General features: G+C 41.3%; 1 protein-coding gene across 1 annotated transcript in view; it reads right to left on the bottom strand.

Annotated features, from left to right (window-relative positions):
* Positions 1-735: 735 nt before the first annotated feature.
* Positions 736-18,070, bottom strand: part of LOC105682999 (lachesin-like) — a 47,845-nt gene continuing 30,510 nt past the window's right edge. Inside the window, exons 4-8 of the mRNA XM_020851127.2 lie at positions 10,998-11,156; positions 7,808-7,936; positions 6,877-7,014; positions 4,797-4,946; positions 736-2,440 (exon numbers count right to left, since the gene is read on the bottom strand). Coding sequence (XP_020706786.1) covers positions 2,181-2,440; positions 4,797-4,946; positions 6,877-7,014; positions 7,808-7,936; positions 10,998-11,156 — 836 coding nt within the window. The 3' untranslated portion in view covers positions 736-2,180. The remainder of the gene's footprint in view (positions 2,441-4,796; positions 4,947-6,876; positions 7,015-7,807; positions 7,937-10,997; positions 11,157-18,070) is intronic.

Genomic DNA, 18,070 nt, shown 5'->3' with positions numbered 1-18,070 from the left:
CCCCGCTAGCTCGCGTATTGCCGGCGCGGTAAACGTGGGGGTCGTAAGAACAGTCCGCATTCACCAATTACGGTAAAAACCACTACGTCGCGGTTGGGACGATAACTCAGCTGGCGTCTGCAGAATCCAGAACCTATATTTTCCAAGCTTCATTGACTCTGACGATTTACGAGAAGGTTCTGGGCAAACTTTCTTCCGGTTAGGAATTTTATGCAAATTTTACCTTATCAACGAAACCGTACCAACCGAAACCCCATTACCGGGTTATATTTTACAGCATTACTCGACACTGTGCGGGTGGCTCTTTCTTTCGTTCGTCGAAGCAAATAACATCCTTCGCGGCATGCCTCGACTCAAGCTCAATTTTTTGTCCTATTATTATCATCGGTTGTTGAAAATTCAGAGCTTTCAAGACGATTTTATCCTCCGCTGGTTCCTGAAAACTACCCTTACCAGACCACCCTTTTTGGTCGGTAAGACAGATTTTGTTGCACCATCAGTCGGTAGTGAAAATTCCCAAAATCTTTGGTTTGAATCCACAATGTTCAACGAACAATTATTATCTTTGTTTCTTTCTCGTAAGGATGTGAACGAGGTTTTGAAAAAAATCTTGCTGACAATTTCACAAATATCTTTCAATATCTTTCTAACATTTATTCAATAACTTCGTTACATGATGAAACGTAATTTATTTACAAAAAAATTACTTATCACGGTTAATGCGAAACCTAACCGTAATGTTCAACCTGATTTTATTTACATGTCCCTGAGGCTTATAAGCTAGGTATGGTAAGTACAATGAAACTTAGCATCGGCACATCATCGACTTGGTGTGTAAGCATAATCATCCCTTTTCCTTAACACTATGTATAGGATATTGGCTACCATTCGTATGTATATATACAGACATATGTAATCTACTATCATTATTGTATAATTACACATTGTACATTTTAGAGGTATACACGTTCAATCTTCGTACGTATTAAAGGATAGAAGTCGATATTGAATAATTTTTATTATTCTCACGTGAAGTAGAGGAATGGTATTGACACACCCATGTGCCCAATTACGGAGAAGCGGGGAAAACGAAATCATCCCGATGATTTCGGGTCTCGTCACTTTTCAAATTAGTTCGAGAAAAATTGTACGTATATTCAGACAATGTTTCTTCCATTATTCATACACGTGAACTGAACCTTACAGCGTCTGGCATGAAATTAAAGCGAGTAAGTATGTGACTCGAAATACCCAATTAATACTATCTAAATTTTCAAGTGAAATAGCGCAAGATCATATTACTGATTGTATTTTGTTAGATAGCTATTTGAGCCCCGAGAGAAAATTAATCTCCAGACTCGAATATTCTCATATTATTGACATTATGCTTTCCAAACTGAGCATTACGTAGTCCCGTCGTTTGCGAAATATACGCGCTGAAATTTTCGTCGATCAAAGCATGTAACCTTGTTTGAATACCTGGAGGAGATCGCTATACCGACTTTATTGTAACAATTCAGCATTGTCATTTCACTTTATAAAAAAATCGACGATCACATCAGCCTGTGGAAAGATCAACGAACGTATCACGTAAGTCGCGAGTTATTTCGTAAAATTGACTCTGTAAAATTGGAACAAAACTTTTTATTCGGATCAAAATTGAAAAAACTGTATTTATCGCACAAAAGACAATTGCGCTAGACTCTCATTCACTCGTAACGAGTTGGTAAAAAAATAAATTAAATTAAAGTAAAAAATCACTGCAGACGATATTCAAAACTTTCGATGTATATACACTATGGAACCCATATTTTTATCTAGAAACTGACCGAGCGAACTTACATACGCACGTAGAGAGATATTCACATCTCTCTGATCGACGTGTTCTGAAAAATTCACCATAAGAAAAAAAAAAAAATAGGTGATCGAGGCAGACGCGTTGAGATAATTGACACATGATGTATAGGTATCACTGAGCGAAATAAATAAAACATCGCGTAATGTTGAGTTTGATCTCGATATTTTGTATCTGCTCGCGTCGTACGACTTGAATAATTTTATCAAGGACTCCACGAACCTATTTCGAGTACCTTGGCTCCGAAAGATCTACTCTTATACTCAAAGGTAATTACACAGACGTGTTAACTCGAACGTAAAAAATATTTTTGCACCAGTGTAAGTTATGTCGGTAATCGTCTTCCGATTATCGTTATGATTGTCGCCATTCCAATTTTCGTCAGATGTCGATTCATCGTTGACGATGCCGTTGCTGAGTCGAAATCCGTCGGTTGTTCGCCAACGTCTTCGTTATCGAGACCGTTCGGTATCGTCCCACCTTTAGTCGCAGCCGCCTTTTTCTCCTGATTCCGTTCACTTTTCCACGATTTTTTCGACTCTCTTCTCGTGTTCGGCTTGTGTGTAGTCGGCGGTGCGGGAATCTCTGAAATTAATACGCACACACCGCATTGTTTATTATCGCGCACAACGGAATACGACGACATCTGATGATCCGCGAATAATTTCGTCCAGTCTTACGTTTTCGAGCGACGCTCAATCCGACCTAATCATATTCGGAATTGATACTGTAATAAACGAAAGGGACGGTAAGTTCGAATTCTCTCGACGAATAATTTTCGGTAACGAAGAGATTGGCCTCGCGGAACGTTGTACGGTTTCAGAATTTATTCGAGTTTTAATTCGTGCGAATTAACAATTTTAATTGGTGTGAGTGGGTCACGCATATAACCCGACCTCCCTGGAACCTCGGGTAATGGTGCAATGTGCTCGTATTAAACTGAAATTACAGCAGCCATAGCTCTAATAGCTCCTATAACAACGATGAAAAAGAATTTCTGGTTCGATATTCGTTTACACCGCTAATTAGTATTTTCACAACATCGAGTCAAGTTTATAAAACAGCTCTTACGTATTAAACCGTAGCAGACCCGATGCCTGTTAAATTTTTCTCATTTCAATTGAAATTTCGTTAAGTCTTCTGAAAACCTTGGCTTTTGTGCGTATTACATACACGAAAGTCGAAATTTCCACTTGTAATTAGGCGAGCAATCAATTAAAGTCTTGTAGCGCGCACCGAGGTATAATGGGCTTCCTGAATAGAACTAGCTTTACACGGCATGCCACTTAAATAGCGTGAAATACATCGAAATAATATAGAAGCGAGGTTGAAAGCTCAGTTTCCTGCTTCGATCCTCTATAAATATTTCTACCGCTATAGGTATAGCCGGTGCAGCGTCGCGGCATTCTCAGATCTCCCGGCACGGCGCGTCGCTACATTGTAGTGGGTTTCTTTTACAAAGCCGCAGATGGTTATCTGAATTTGCAGCGACGCTGTAGCGACTGGATTTGCCCACCGCCCATAATATCCTGAACCGTCAATTGCGATTACTGAAAATTCGACAACACGAGTAATTTTCCGTTCACGACATTAGAAAGTCTATATTTTTCTACAAATTTTCAGCCCACCTAGATCCGTTTAGCTTCAACCGTTCCCGAGATCACCTCTTCGTACTTCGTTGCACCTGGGTGCCATGTTTTTCAATATTTTCGAAATTTTTCAACCGGATCCTTTTAGAAAATCTTTCAATGACATCGCTGATTTTTTTTTTAAATATTTTCCAGGGCTTTTCTAACGAGTGGGGACGCTCCAAAGTTAACCCACTCCGGTTGACTCTGAGAAAACAACGTTTTTCGACCTTCCGGTGTTTCTTTTTCGAAATTCGGAAATAAGTCATCAGACGCAGAATACTCCAAGCTTTTGAACTTTTTTTGAATTTCTGCTCCATCATTTTTTTCTTTGTAGTTACAAGCTACCAAACTGAGGTCTCTAAACTTCAGACGTCGACAGTATGCCTTCTATGCTGCTACTAATATGTATGGTATACATATTCTACCACCTCAGGAGTTCGGAATTTTGTCCCACCACCAATACTGACGTTCACTGATTGCCTGCTCGCAGCCAGCTACACCTGCGTAATACATACCGTGCCCTGTACTTATGCTACTTTTATGTAATAAACGGATGCATGCTGTAACGTCATTAGCTATAACGAAGGAATTGCTTTCGATTAAGCGTTTTCACCTCCTATTTTCTCACTAAATATGTTATTAGCTCAACTACCCTTCACGTCGACACGAAATCACATCGCTGCAACACAAAAACGTGTATAACATATAACACCGCGAAGTAGAAGTCTCGCGTGCAGAGAACGACCATTTTCTCCGCCATTCTCCTGCGAAAATTCGATTACTCGTTTTTTCTTCTACTTCTTTTAACGAACACAAATTGAATTTTTCACATCGTTTATCGAATGTCCGAAATTGCATTGATTCGAATTCTTCGAGGATCGTGATCGCAAAGCAATTAGCAAGAAATAATCACTCAATGATAACAAAGTTCGCGTCACAGACCGCTTTCATGGCCCGATTCCAACGATATCGACGCGGTGGTCGAAGAGCTGAGAGCTACAGATTGATATTGCTATTATCATCGACGCGTCGCCGTCGTTCGTGGCAATCATCCACAAACACCGTCGTTTTTCGACGATTTTGCCCAAAACTTCATCACCGTGAAACAGGTACCTGATTGTAATGGCGATCGGTATCGAGAAGCGTTTCGACGATACTGCAACGCCGTTACATTGACCATATTTCCCGTGTTATCTACAGGTCGCTAATATACCTCGCGATCCACGAAGGATATACGTGTACGTGCATATTTATGAACAATGTAAGTACATACGCCGATATTCGAATGAACATGTATCAAATATACTCACCGTACAATTTAATTTTACCGTCCGTTTCGCCAATAGCATTTTTGGCTACGCATTGAAACGCTCCAAAATCCTGCGGCTGTATGGAACGAATGGTTAACTGCATCGTGCTCTCGTATCCCGAGTAACTCGAGACTAACTTGAAATTGTCATCTGTAAGGTGAAGGTATTGAAAAATTAGAAAACGGATAAGATCGTTGTGACAGATAATCGACCTTATTAACGGGACTACAACGGATTATTATCTTCGAGTCTCACAGTTTCGCATAGCTGCGCTTCACAAGTTATACGGTTCACGCACGATCCCTATGGCCCATCAGCCGACTCACTTCAACAGAAAAAAAAGACTCTCAATCCACTCCCGAACCCGCTACCAAAGTAACCCCCATCTTCGAAGGGTAAATTCGTACCTCTTAATTGAGAATTTTTTTCAAGCAGATGGTTTCACCTTAAAATTGAGGGTTTCCCTCTACACAGCCGGGTGTTTCTTTCAAGTTTGAGAGCATCTCGAGCTGAGAATTCTCGTACGAGTTGAGCGTTTACCCTTAAGTTGCGAATTTGATCCCTCCCCGCTTCTCCTCCAGACTTTTTGATCGTATTGTTTGTAGTTATGAGTAGGTACGTGCAAGCATTACGTCCGTTACGTCGATTATTTTACAAAAAAATGGAGGGAATTCGGAAAAATCTAAATTATACATCGATAGTTAATAACCCGAAATATATAAAGGGTTTTCTAACTTTTAACCTTCGAGGGTCAACGTTTGAAATGAATTATAGATTCACCTACAACTGATCCCTCAATTGTTGGGGTTACTTTAACGGTTGAGGTAACATCCCTTGATTTAAGGGTTACCCTGTATACTTTGGTAGATACGACTCCAAATTCGGAAGTTTACATTCGGAAATTTAGTTTCATTCGCTCGAGGAGAATTATTCTTTTTTGTCCATTAGGTTATAGCTAAGGTTGTAGTACCTGAAGTAGTTGTAATTTTTTTTTTTTAGAATAATTACTTGGCGTTATATTTACCAAACCGAAATTTGAACTGAGTCAAACTACTATGATTGTCAAAGTTTGAAATTAATTTTCTTTTTTTCCTCCGTTTGCGCTTCGTCATTTTACCTAAACTTCGCTCATTTCGGAATATAAAGCTCGTATTAGAAGCTGTAAATTCATTTGCTAAAAGTGAAAGTCCGCAACGCCAAAGGAACTTGAAAGAAAAACCGATTCCACGAAAAATTTTACTTTCGGAGTTGTGATTTTGACTACTCCTGCACTTATTGCTTCTGCGTTTAGGGCGATGTTTGAAGTGCAACATGTCGACAGCTAATCGATCAATCAATTATTTCCTAAGCAGGAAAACTAAATCCGATCATGAGTAGGTGAGAAAGAAAAGATAATCTATCGCTAAAGCGCAGGTTCTCGTCGGAAATAGTTCGATAATCTTCAATCGTATGCCCACAAAGCCTTGCGTAGATATAATTTCATCTGGGTGAAAATTTTCGCGTGATTATGTATGACGATAGACGATGAATTAAATACGAGCTTTGCCAGGGAATACGATGGTTAATTAACGATTGCCCGTTCGTTCGTTGTTCGTTGTTCGACAATTCGCACTCATATGGGAAATTGTTGGTCCACTGGTTCAGACCAGTATCCAAACTCCGGTTGTTTATGTGCTTCACTTACGAATGAAGTGATCGAAAATGGAACTTTTTTTGGACTACGTCATCGTAGCTTCATTATCGTCATCCCTGTTGATAGGAATAAAAACTGTAATGTGGTTACAAGAATGTAATCGATCCGTTGGTATACGATACGGTGTAAAAATTCGTAGGCAAAAATACGAGAATGAGATGAAAAGAAGGAGGGACGAATCAATGAACACCGGAGTCGTACCACTTCCGCGATATCGAATGTTATATGAAATTGAATAATTATTTTACACCGATCAATTGAACCGCGACGAAATATAATGGAATCAGCAGCGTTACGTACAGCATGAACGCGAACCGCACTGCAGTTCTATGTTGAGTCGGGTTTCCAGTTTAATTAAATTAATGAATTTGTATAGAATATACCAACCGTTGACGATGATCTGATTTGTCGGTCTGGTCCAGTAGGCGATCGGTCGCGGAAACGCCTCGCTATGGCACGTGAGCGTCACTGTTTGCCCTTCGTAAACACCGACCAATTGATTTTCGATCCACACTCTCGGAGGAACTGTCAAAAGAGTCAAAAATCAATCGATCAATACCCGTTACACTGTAACTCTGATTTCGCGATAACGAATTTGACGTACTATTTCTATTCGGATCGGTCATCGCGTTGAATTTCAAAGCTTCCGTAACATGGATTCTCTATAATAATTTTATTACAGACACAGATAACATTTATACAGATAGAGCGGTATATACAAAATTCGTTCCAAACTTCTGACAATTCACCCATCATTTCTAATTTTATTGGTTCGCCAGGTGATTTTGGACCTCGAGTCATGAATTTTGATCTTGTCGCGAACGATGGTAAAAATTTCCTATTGGTTGACAATATTCACTCATCAGGAGATTTCGACAAAACCCTGATTTTCGGGAAAACCGTACGTCAACCAATGCCAACCAATAATACTGAGAAATGAAGAATCACTTGCAACCCACGATCCCTTTGAGATTTTCGTTCTTCCTGAAGGGTAGAATTGTTCGGATCACTAGAACATCCTTTGATCTCGAATTGGATAGGCCTATTTTGCGGCGGTGAATTTACCTAGATCTTCACCGATTTCAAGAGACAGGAGAATCGTCTGGTGAAGCGATGACGCGTAGTTCTCGATGACACGGAACACTCCGTGAGGTCATGAGACGGTGCATTTCTAGCATCGATTACGCATCGCGTTACGTAAGTTTTACGGGGTTTCCTTGCATGCATCGTGCGTTTGAAAATCCCTTTTAACGCGTACGTTTGGGTCGTACCCGGTGGCATGGGGAATATGCTTCGCTACGGCTTCCGAGATACTTACAGTGTACAATGAGAACGATTCGCTTGCTGACTGTGGGTGGAACTCCGTTGGATGCGATGCAGAGGTAAGGACCCATGTGACGCCGGCTGACGCGCAGAATCTCCAATTCCGGACCCTCGGTACTCGCCACTGTAACATCAACACCCGCCTCTCTCATTATCAGGTTACGATGAAAAATATCAAGGAAATCGAACGACGTCCGGTGCAATAATTATTTCGGTCAACTGTGACGCGCTTCGCAATAATGTAAGAATCGTTGTAATCTGATTCTAGGCAACCCGCACCAGAGCTCATAATTGCCAATTAGAAGAAAATTCTCCGTTTAATCCTGAATGCGAACGGGAATCGAAAAAACTATCGAGACTGCCGCTAATTGTTTCCACATCGACGGGTGAAAATCGAGAAAAAGGTATCGCGCGATTTATACATCGGAAAATCAAATGACCTCATTTTCCGGTCGAAAGAATTTGAATGTTCCACGCTATGCGAGATGTGGGATGAATGTAGCAAGAAACTAACGGCCGTTACGATTCTGTGAATCTTTGTACAGTGGCAAGAAAACCACATCGTTGGTCAAAATGTGTATAATTCTTTGACTTTCGACCGTCAAAAAACTGTTTTTTTTTTACCCACATTCGCGTTATTCTTATACCACTTAATTGTTTCATTACTGTTTTTTATCGTGATGATTATGAGAGCAAAGAATACGTAAAACGTCTGTGCTATCCTTCCTGGAAAAAAAGTGTTCCCGCATCTAATACAACGATAATCGTCGGAGTTTCTTCGTGTAGCGCACAGAAACTTTGTCGTTGAAGTTGTCAGTGTTTGCCGATATCGGAAACAGTTGATAATTACGCCAACAATTTACCGTTATAACGAGAGCAGATATTGTTGAAGGAGGAGAATATTTTCGTTCCCGGAACTCCGGTTGACTTTGTGTAACGGGTTATTCTCACCCATCGCAGTGAAGTATTATCTCGCTATAGGCCTCGAGTGCCGAGCCACGTGGCTATTAATTAATTACTCCACATCACGCGGATCGAGTCGGGAAAACAATATAATCAAGCATAGTATACCAGCGACCCCCACAGTTCTACAGACTTTGACATGAATCAAGCTACGTATGAAACGACAATTGTGAATATGCGATGTGCAATATACACATGTTTCTGCCTTTGACAAAAACAAAATAATAATGACGAATGAAAATCTAACTATTTTATTTTAAAATGTACAACCGAATAACTCAGAAACAGTAGAACTCTGATGTTGGTTCGACCGAAACCTTTCAAATTGAATTACTTCTAGCATTCTGCATTTTTTTCTTATATGGATACGCCTGGCCGAACGATCCAGAGTTTTTTGGTACATACATCCAGGTTTTGAAATGGTTAATCCTGTAATTAGAATGGAAATTGGAACAATAAAATATCGTCAAATCAAATTTGTCTAATCGATATTACTCCGACTGAACGAGCCACACGTATCTTCGATTGAAATCCGCGATAAAAATATTTCCGAAATTTAGATCCACTGCGCTCACCACTCGTGAATTTCTTTGAAATAATGAAAGTTTTTCAATACCCAGCACATCTTCACAACAGATAAGAAGTGATCAAAAGAATCGCTCGGTTCGCGTGTCCTCGCAGCTTCGAGGGGTGTGAGCTGGATGAAAATAATCATTCCATCGCGCTGTAAACTGCAGATATTTCGCATTTCCGGTTGATGATTACTCTTCAGGTACGCGTGCACACGTATACACGTACGAATCCAACGTATACCGTAACAATACAAGGGGTGAACGTTCGCGCCGGATGACGTATAGGTGCGAGTTAAAAGGAATGAAAAAAAAATATAAAATAAAATAAGAAACGGCATAATACCTACAGACATAGCGTGGTTCGACGTCGCGTTCCTATTCCATTTCTAGCGAAAAAAATTCGATCCCCAATTTCTTCGCGTTTTCCAAATCGCGATTGACATCACGTGTACGCGTGAATAGGTAGGTATAGGTGTCTAGGCAATATACCAACAACTCAGGTAATTCCGAGTAAAATCTCGGTGACGGTTCGAGCCGCTTCGGTATATTGATTCAAGTGAAAACCACAAGAGTACCCTTTTGTCGCGTCAGTCATGCAGGAAAGAAGGCGAGGAGATCGCGCCGATAGAGAAGCTGTTGAAAATAAAAGGTGCAAGGGGATTCAAGGCCTCGTGTCAGCGTCACCCGCGTCCCCGTTGCGTTGGTATGCCAGCGGAATGCGAGCGTAAAATATTTTCCCTCTCTGGAATAAGGTAATTTATTCAAAGGATGAATCTTTTATATATCCCAGTGCACCCTGTTTTAAGGAATCGCTTAAGTATTTGTTCTCACCGGTGAAACCTATACGCGCGCTTCCTCTTCGGAGCCCGCAACTTTAAGGTATTTCTTCTTTAAACTCCACCGAGAGCTTTGAATACACAATTTCCCGGGGTCCACGTATCTATTCGTCGAGCCAATCAATCGCTTTAATCACGCGCACTTTTTTACCATTTTTCTATACTTTTTCATAAAATTGAACCACAAAATATATTTCCCGTACACATTCGCAATCGGTGAAAATTATGATTTATTATTCAAGTTGACCACCATTTTTCTACTTTTTCCCCCATTTCGATTCGATACCGCACGTATACGTATACACGGGGTAAGTTCGGTCGCGTGTTTAATAGCCATCTGTACACAGTTCTTTCCGCTCTTTCACCAGAGTAGACGTACATTTACAACATACGTATAGGTACAATTAGAGATACGACTCGATCTATACTTTTCGTGGCTAATATTGACTCGATCTCGGTTGCCCCGCGTGCATGCATGTCCGTCGGATATATAGAGCGCTCACCGCCGGCATGCTAACTCCGGTGAGATCTTATCGTTTTGTAATCACCCACAGAAATTTTCCCATAGCCCGGCTCGAGACCGAAACATTCGAATCACGGTGTATCTTCGCACCTGTTCCAACCGGATCGACTGTTCACTCTCCGTCATTAATTGTAACGAGAGTGTCACGTGATTCGATTTTTCAACTTTTATCGACCGGCTACCGCGCAATTCAAGCATTCTCAATTTCTCCCAACGAAATGAGGCGACGCGCTCGTACTTGGGTTGAAAAAATAGTTTTTTTTTTTTTTCCAATGATCGTGCGACGCTCACCTTCCTGGGTGGTGAATTGAATAATAGGGTTGCCATCCTCTCGTCGCCACGTCACCGACGGTGCCGGGGTGCCAGTTGCCGCGCACCGTAACGTAACGTTACTGCCTTCGCGGACAACCATATCCGTACTCGTAGGGTAGTCCAGGATGTCCGGTGGCACTGAAACAATCCCATGAAACGCTGAAATGGATCTGAATACGTCGACATTCCTGAACCATGCATTGGCAAGCCCATTATGACGCGGAATACAATACGGTGGATTAGCACCCGTGACGCAACGATTCCAATTTAGAAACAGGTATTATTAACCCCTCGCTAATTGGTAACGATTAACTCGCTAATTATCGCGTATTGCATCGTTCGTTTCTCGTTTGTAAGTCGCTCGCAAAACTTCCGATTGATTTTATACGCCACTCGGGCGTAACAAGGACTCGCGATACTAGCATCGAGATATAAATACATTGAATATGATACCGGTGATTCGTTGGAATTCATACGAGAACTGGTGAATTCGCTCAAGTTGAAAGGTGGAATTCTTAGTTTTACCGCATGATCACCACCTGATTAAACTGCGAATGTAATTTTACTGCAGTATATTTTCTGCGGGTATTTCAAATTGATGAATCGCCGAGTTCTTCTGCGGCCCGCATGCAACACGAATGGTTGCACACTTTTCGAGAACCCGGGTGAGTTTGGAGATCGTAAAGGTGGAATTACAGGTGTGTATATACATATAGATATATAGATATATATTTGGGTGAGTTCAACACGGGCGTGCTTTCGTTTTTAATCACGTGACCGTCGTGACAGTTGACGCACGCCACTGTGTATATATCTAATCATTTTATTACGCACTATTGGAGATTAACTCGAACCCTGATTATACGACGTCCGCGAGTCAACCCAAATGATTATATTCTTCGCCAAGGTTCGAGATAATTTCACCAAGTGCTTTGTATTATACATAAAACGGCTGAATATCTCGGCACGAAAAATTTTACACCCCGACTACACGTGCACGGTATAAGACCTTTCTTTTTTGTTTCACTTTAACGCAGCCACTGTAATATGGAACGAGTGAAGTTAACGGAGTACAAATTATTCGCGAAAAGATGTATTGTCGGTTGCGTGAAGTTTAGAGCCCTCAGTTTGGAAGCTTGTAACTACGAAGGAAAAAATGATGGAGCAGAAATTAAAAAAAAAGGTTCAAAATCTTGGAGTATTCTCATTTCAAAATTTCGAGACAAAAACACACCGACAGTTATGACCACCAAAAGGTTGGAAAAATGCTGAATTTTTGGCGGTCGTCAATAACGTTTCAGGAAATTGAAGGCGTTGAGCGTCGCTGCTTTTTTGATAATCATCTGCGGTATTATAAAAGAAGCTGACTACATTGTAGTTATGTGCGGCGCGGAGAGATGTGAGAATGCAGCGACGCTGTAGCGACTGGGTCGCCCGCTCAACGCCTTCAATTTCCTAAAACGTTAATGACGTTTGTAGTGAAACTGCAGCTTTTCTCGCGCGAAATGTGATAGCAAATTGTAGAGGGATTTATTCCGTACGTGTACCGTGTATGGAAATAAAAATTTCTGAAAGACGAATGTGTACGATAAAATTCATGGAGTACAAAAGCGCTCACGAATTTCACGCCGGATAGAAAGCCGTAATAATCCAAAGATGATAGATCGTAGCGTGGCATAGGTGCAGCAGAAGTCAATACGTTACACCGTACGGTTCATACGAACGTACAGATGTGGGTGGTGCACGTAGAGTTGTATTCGTTATATCCAGGAGCCCATCCTGTGCGTATTTGTTCTAGCGGAAAATTGCGAAGAGAAAAAGAAACGGAGACAGAGGGATGGCGAAAAAAAGAAACGGACTATAAAAAAACAAAAAAAACAGAAAAAACCATATAGATATATAAAATTGAGGAAAGCGTTAATGAAACAAGTAACGAACGTTGCAACGCTGCACGGTTGGATCTATAGAAGTATCATACGTAGAATTGTCCATCCGAGAAGCGAAGCGTGCTTTGATATACATGCGTGTACGTAGGTGGGTAGGTACAACATCGATCGGTGGCAAAGAGAAGTGATTAATCTGAAATCCAGTCGTTCGAAAATCCCATGTACACGGGTGAAAGGTATATTTATTGATTTTTGTCAACAATTGTACGTGTTTGATTTATAGCGCGTCACGACCTGCGACGAGGATGCTTTACGATTTTCCGTATCCTCCGACCACCGTTCCCGTTGCCGTTGGAAAGCACGCGCGATTCCATAGCGTTTCGGGGATACAACGCAGATACAACGTTATGATTCGAGTGAAAAATGAAATTGACCGGAAGTCTGCGATGTTATCTGAAAAATAGAGACCTCTCATTTTAGCACCTCCGTCCGCGGAACAGACCGACTCGTTTCGGGCTGACCAGATGCTCGGTGTTTCAACCGGAGGTTGTAGCTCGCGATATAGCCGCACTACCGCCGTTGCCGCTGCTTGTGATAAAGAGCAGTTTAACGAGGGGGTTGCCGTATGGCTAAACTACGTTTATACGGTTACTTCCTGGAGGGTGGCAGATGGGTCTTCACCTTCACCTCTCGCCGGCTACAACCGGCTTCGACCCTCTTCTTCACCCGGTTACCGACCCCACCCACATTTTCCAAGACTAGGTTATTAGCGCTGGGGGCACGTCGCCAGGAAGGTGTTTAATAGCTCTCCAAGAGTGCAATCACGTACCACGAATAGTATATTTTACATACATTTGCATCAAATTACCACAAATTGGTTACGAAGCATGCCGGTTGCCGGACCACGGACCCCCCCCTCCCCCCTGTAATCCCCACCCACTAGGGGTACGTATGTACGTTCACCTGATATACGAACGTATCGTGCGTCCCGAAAATTCAACGTCAAAAGAATCGGTCGGATCTCGGATATACGTCTGAATTTTCGAACCTGACGTCACAATGCGGATGGGAGTCGGTTCTTTTATAAAATTCATGGATAATGGAACCGTCGCCGGGATCACGTCGAGCTATTGTGGGAGAACGATGCGTCACGGCAGCACGATGCCGAGGTGGAGGGGAAATCGCTGAGTATCGGCTGGACTCGGTAATGATGCGAATCCGGAAGAAGTGGACAGACATCAATCGCACTCTTCCTTTTCTCCCTGGGCCGTCACGACGAGCGCACGTATGTAAGTTGAAGACAAGTCGCTTATAATCTATATTCTACCAATTGTTAATATGCCCGGGATATTGGGCCCATTTTTGCATATTTTATTTCATTATTGAACCATGTTATTTAACCAATTGCTGTTATACACACGAATTTACTGGTACACAATTTTATTTGTACAACGTCTCGTCGCCTGTCTCGTCGTTTTTATTTTGATGTGCCAAACCATTTACATGATTTATTTCTTCTGTACATAAGATTCTTACACCATTTACGAGCCGCTTATTTTCATTTATGTATATTGATTTTATTTATTTTACGTTGTATGGCTTGCTTTATGTTCCTGTTATTATTTATTCATTTATTATGTGATATGGTGACATCCCATTATTTATTTAATTGATGAATTTATGTGGAGTAAGAGAACTGGAGAAACTTGACTGAATATTTTACACGATCAGCGGTCAGGCTCACCGTAATATAAAAAAGGTAAACAGTACAGGAGAAGTAAGTGACGGTCAGGCTCACCATAATATAAAAAAGGTAAACAGTACAGGAGAAGTAAGTGACGAATTATATCTGAATAATGATAAATTCATTACACTATGTTTTGTAATTTGCGATTCCAATTTTGGGTGGACTTTTATTTTCGCCAACAACCTCGCCGCACGGTCATGTAATTTGTATTTTAGGCATAATTTGTCCGCGTTTCCGTTATAAGGTTTTATCCACATTACGAACTTTGTTGAATGCATTTAATTTTTCAAATTGACCAAATTTTGCCGTCCTCAATTTCGTTTCGTTCCAAATACAGGTAGCATGTATGAATTCGTTGATAATCTCCGATAATAATTATTCAATCACGTGCGAAAAAAACGAGTTTTCTATTAGATTCGGAAATGAAGTTATGCCCGTAAATGAACCCTTCTAATCTCTGAAACCCCCTCTACGAGATCAAAGCCGTTTCAGGGCTGTCGGAATGCAGAGAGGCAATTTCTAAAATGTTATTCAAATATGGGCCAAGACTTCTTAATTACACTCAATAAATAATAACATGCGAATACGAATTCGCCTCACAACCAATCAGAATATCATATCCCTTACCGTCTGCTGTTTCATGGCTATACTCATACCGCATGCACAATTCCAGGTAACTTTTTCACAATTCTAGAAATCAATATGCAGCAGAAACGAGAGAAACCAGATTAATTGAAAAACAAAAAAAACCAACCACTTTGTTAAAACTTGACGGTTTGTTTTTTGTTAATAATGGAAATTCGGTAGAGATCCGGCAATGCCGACTCACTATCGTTAAAGTAAAGTCAACACGAAGGTCTGAATATAGTTGGAAATATACGGTATTTCGCACGGCTGTATACTCCCCGCACCCCTATCGATATCCATCCGTCTCGTCACCTCGTACCAATCGACCCCGGTTGGTGGTGGTCAGGGATGGAGAAGTGAGCGGTTACCGTACATACCGCGGGAGGAGATGCAAAAACGAGTGAGATGTATACGGAACCGAACCGAAGTTTAATGGGGACCGGGGGTTGTGTGGCGACGACGCGGTCGTCGATCGGTATGCAAATACTCGGGTACGAAAATATATATGTAAAATATCGTAATCGCTTTGAAAAATAAGAATAATCGGAGCTCGCTTTACACCGGTATCTACCGCTTCCCCTCCTTCCGCCACTCGACCTCGTTGCTCGCCCATTACTTACAAGCTCCATTTCCACCTGTATAAGTATGAGCACGTAGGTACCCGCCTCCGCTTGTTCTTTACGCCAGCTACAGCGTGTAATGCACGTAGGGCATACCAGCTAGGGCCGACCAGGGGCGATAAAGAGGTAACGGAGATATCAGGATATCAACGCCATTCTTTTGGCGGGGGCGCTTTCGACAAATTATTTAAGTCGATAATAATAACGTGGGTCGATCGATGGATGCAAAAGAAACGCGATTCGATTCAAGGAATATCGGAGAAATCATTTTTCCGACGATCATCGCTGATTTTGTCGCAAATAGTAGCGAGATCCGGATACTTCCCATGCACATACAATGTTGCGCGTAAACCAACGACGAATGTAACATTTTTTGAATGGATTTCTGAAGTTCTATTGAGGAACCGCTCTAAATGAGGAACAATGAAGGAATCGATGAACGATTCCGACCCCTCGTCAAAACATTTCCCTTCTTCATCGACACATCGAAGGCTAAGAACCAGAAGGCCACAAGTATACATGCACCAGTCTGACTTCTGATATGTTCTACTCCGCACACACAAAATCAACCGAATAATTAAAAAAAAAGAAGCAAATTGAAACGGAGCTGAAAGTTTTCAAACCGCATTCCACTTGAAGCAGTGCGATCTTGACTTCCGTGTCATTTTGTCCACAGTTTTATTTCGTTCATCATCACGCTCTCGCGACACTTATTTGTAAATTACTCGTTACGGTTTTCATCCCTCAAAATACTCCGCATACCTGTTGCATCGATGAGCGTTGAAATATTGTAATTGAAAGATCTGGACTCGAATGGCGAAGATTCGTCAACTCGCATCCGTTCTAACGACATTCGCGTACCTACGGGAATCTGCAACCGTGGAAGTGTAGCGAGTAGAAGAAGACGAGAAGAAAAAAATTTCACGCCACATATCGCTGTTTATTCTTTTCTTTTTGTACAACGTGCGTTTCGCTCCGATGCAAGTCGTACCTATACCCGTTCTATGGACATAACGTACGTATGGTATACCTACGTCGCGTGTTGTACGGGTAGAAAATAATTAGTTTTCGAGCGATACATCTCTGCGATATCCAAATGTGAGTGGGTTTCGAAAGGAATATTTTATACCTGGATTCGAGGGGATTCGAGAGACCGAATATTACACGCTTTTGAGTACCGTACGTATACCAAGTGTTGTGAAAAAAAAAAACAGAAAAAATTAGTTACTCCAGAATCGGATTGCAAAATTCCGTAACTAACAATGAGATATGTGTGGAGATTGGAATGTAAAATGCCGCGATTTTCTAGCTCTCTTCTGTGGTAAGCGCGAGGATTAATTTCTGTATGAGATCTGAACATGGAAATATAGATCCCACGCGATGTTGACGCGTAGGTAGTGTAACGAAAATGAGTCAAACGAGTCGGATTCCGGAATTCGTATAAATTTTCCATGCTGATTCGCGTCATAACTCTACGAAATGTGGCAATTTTTCTGGAATTGAAAATAGTTTGTTTTCAATTATGTGATTATGTGGTGAAACTTTTCGAACTAATCTTGAACTTGTATGAACTTTAATTCCGAAAAAAAAAAAAATTAAGTACGTGCATACCACACACACGTATAGGTATGTACGTCGCATGCGCACACGGGTAAATTATACGTTCCACCTGGAGAGAATTACGGTCGATTCATTGAATTATTCCAGCTGATTCTCTACGAGGTAGGAAGTTAATATTTCCGTATCGGTAAAAGTGACTATCTCGGGTAGAAATATCGCCATTTTTACGTCATGCGCGCAGGTGCTCGTACGTTAGTATCTGGTGATCTTTGCGGGTCTTTAGAGATCGCGGTTTATTTCTTGACACTTATATTCCGAGTTTATGTTCATACCTAGAAACCACTTAGTTCTGCTCTGTGCCGTTTTAGAATTGTTGTCACGTGATATTTTTATGTTACCCCATGAAGATCGTACCGCTCCACATCGTTCGCAACTGCGCTGGGTAGTAATAAAACCGTAAATACGAGGCTAATTCTCATGTTTTCAAACGATATCTCTCAACATCATCAACGGTGACACAATCTAGATCAGCTTTATGTGATGTAAAAAATGTATAAGTTCCTTTTAGAGACGTGGCCATTTCCGAGTTTTTCAAATCTCGCTTCTCCGTGA

The sequence above is a fragment of the Athalia rosae genome, chromosome 2 (genome assembly GCF_917208135.1).
Source record: "Athalia rosae chromosome 2, iyAthRosa1.1, whole genome shotgun sequence".
NCBI lineage: Eukaryota > Metazoa > Arthropoda > Insecta > Hymenoptera > Athaliidae > Athalia > Athalia rosae.
This window is presented reverse-complemented; position numbering and strand designations above follow the sequence as displayed.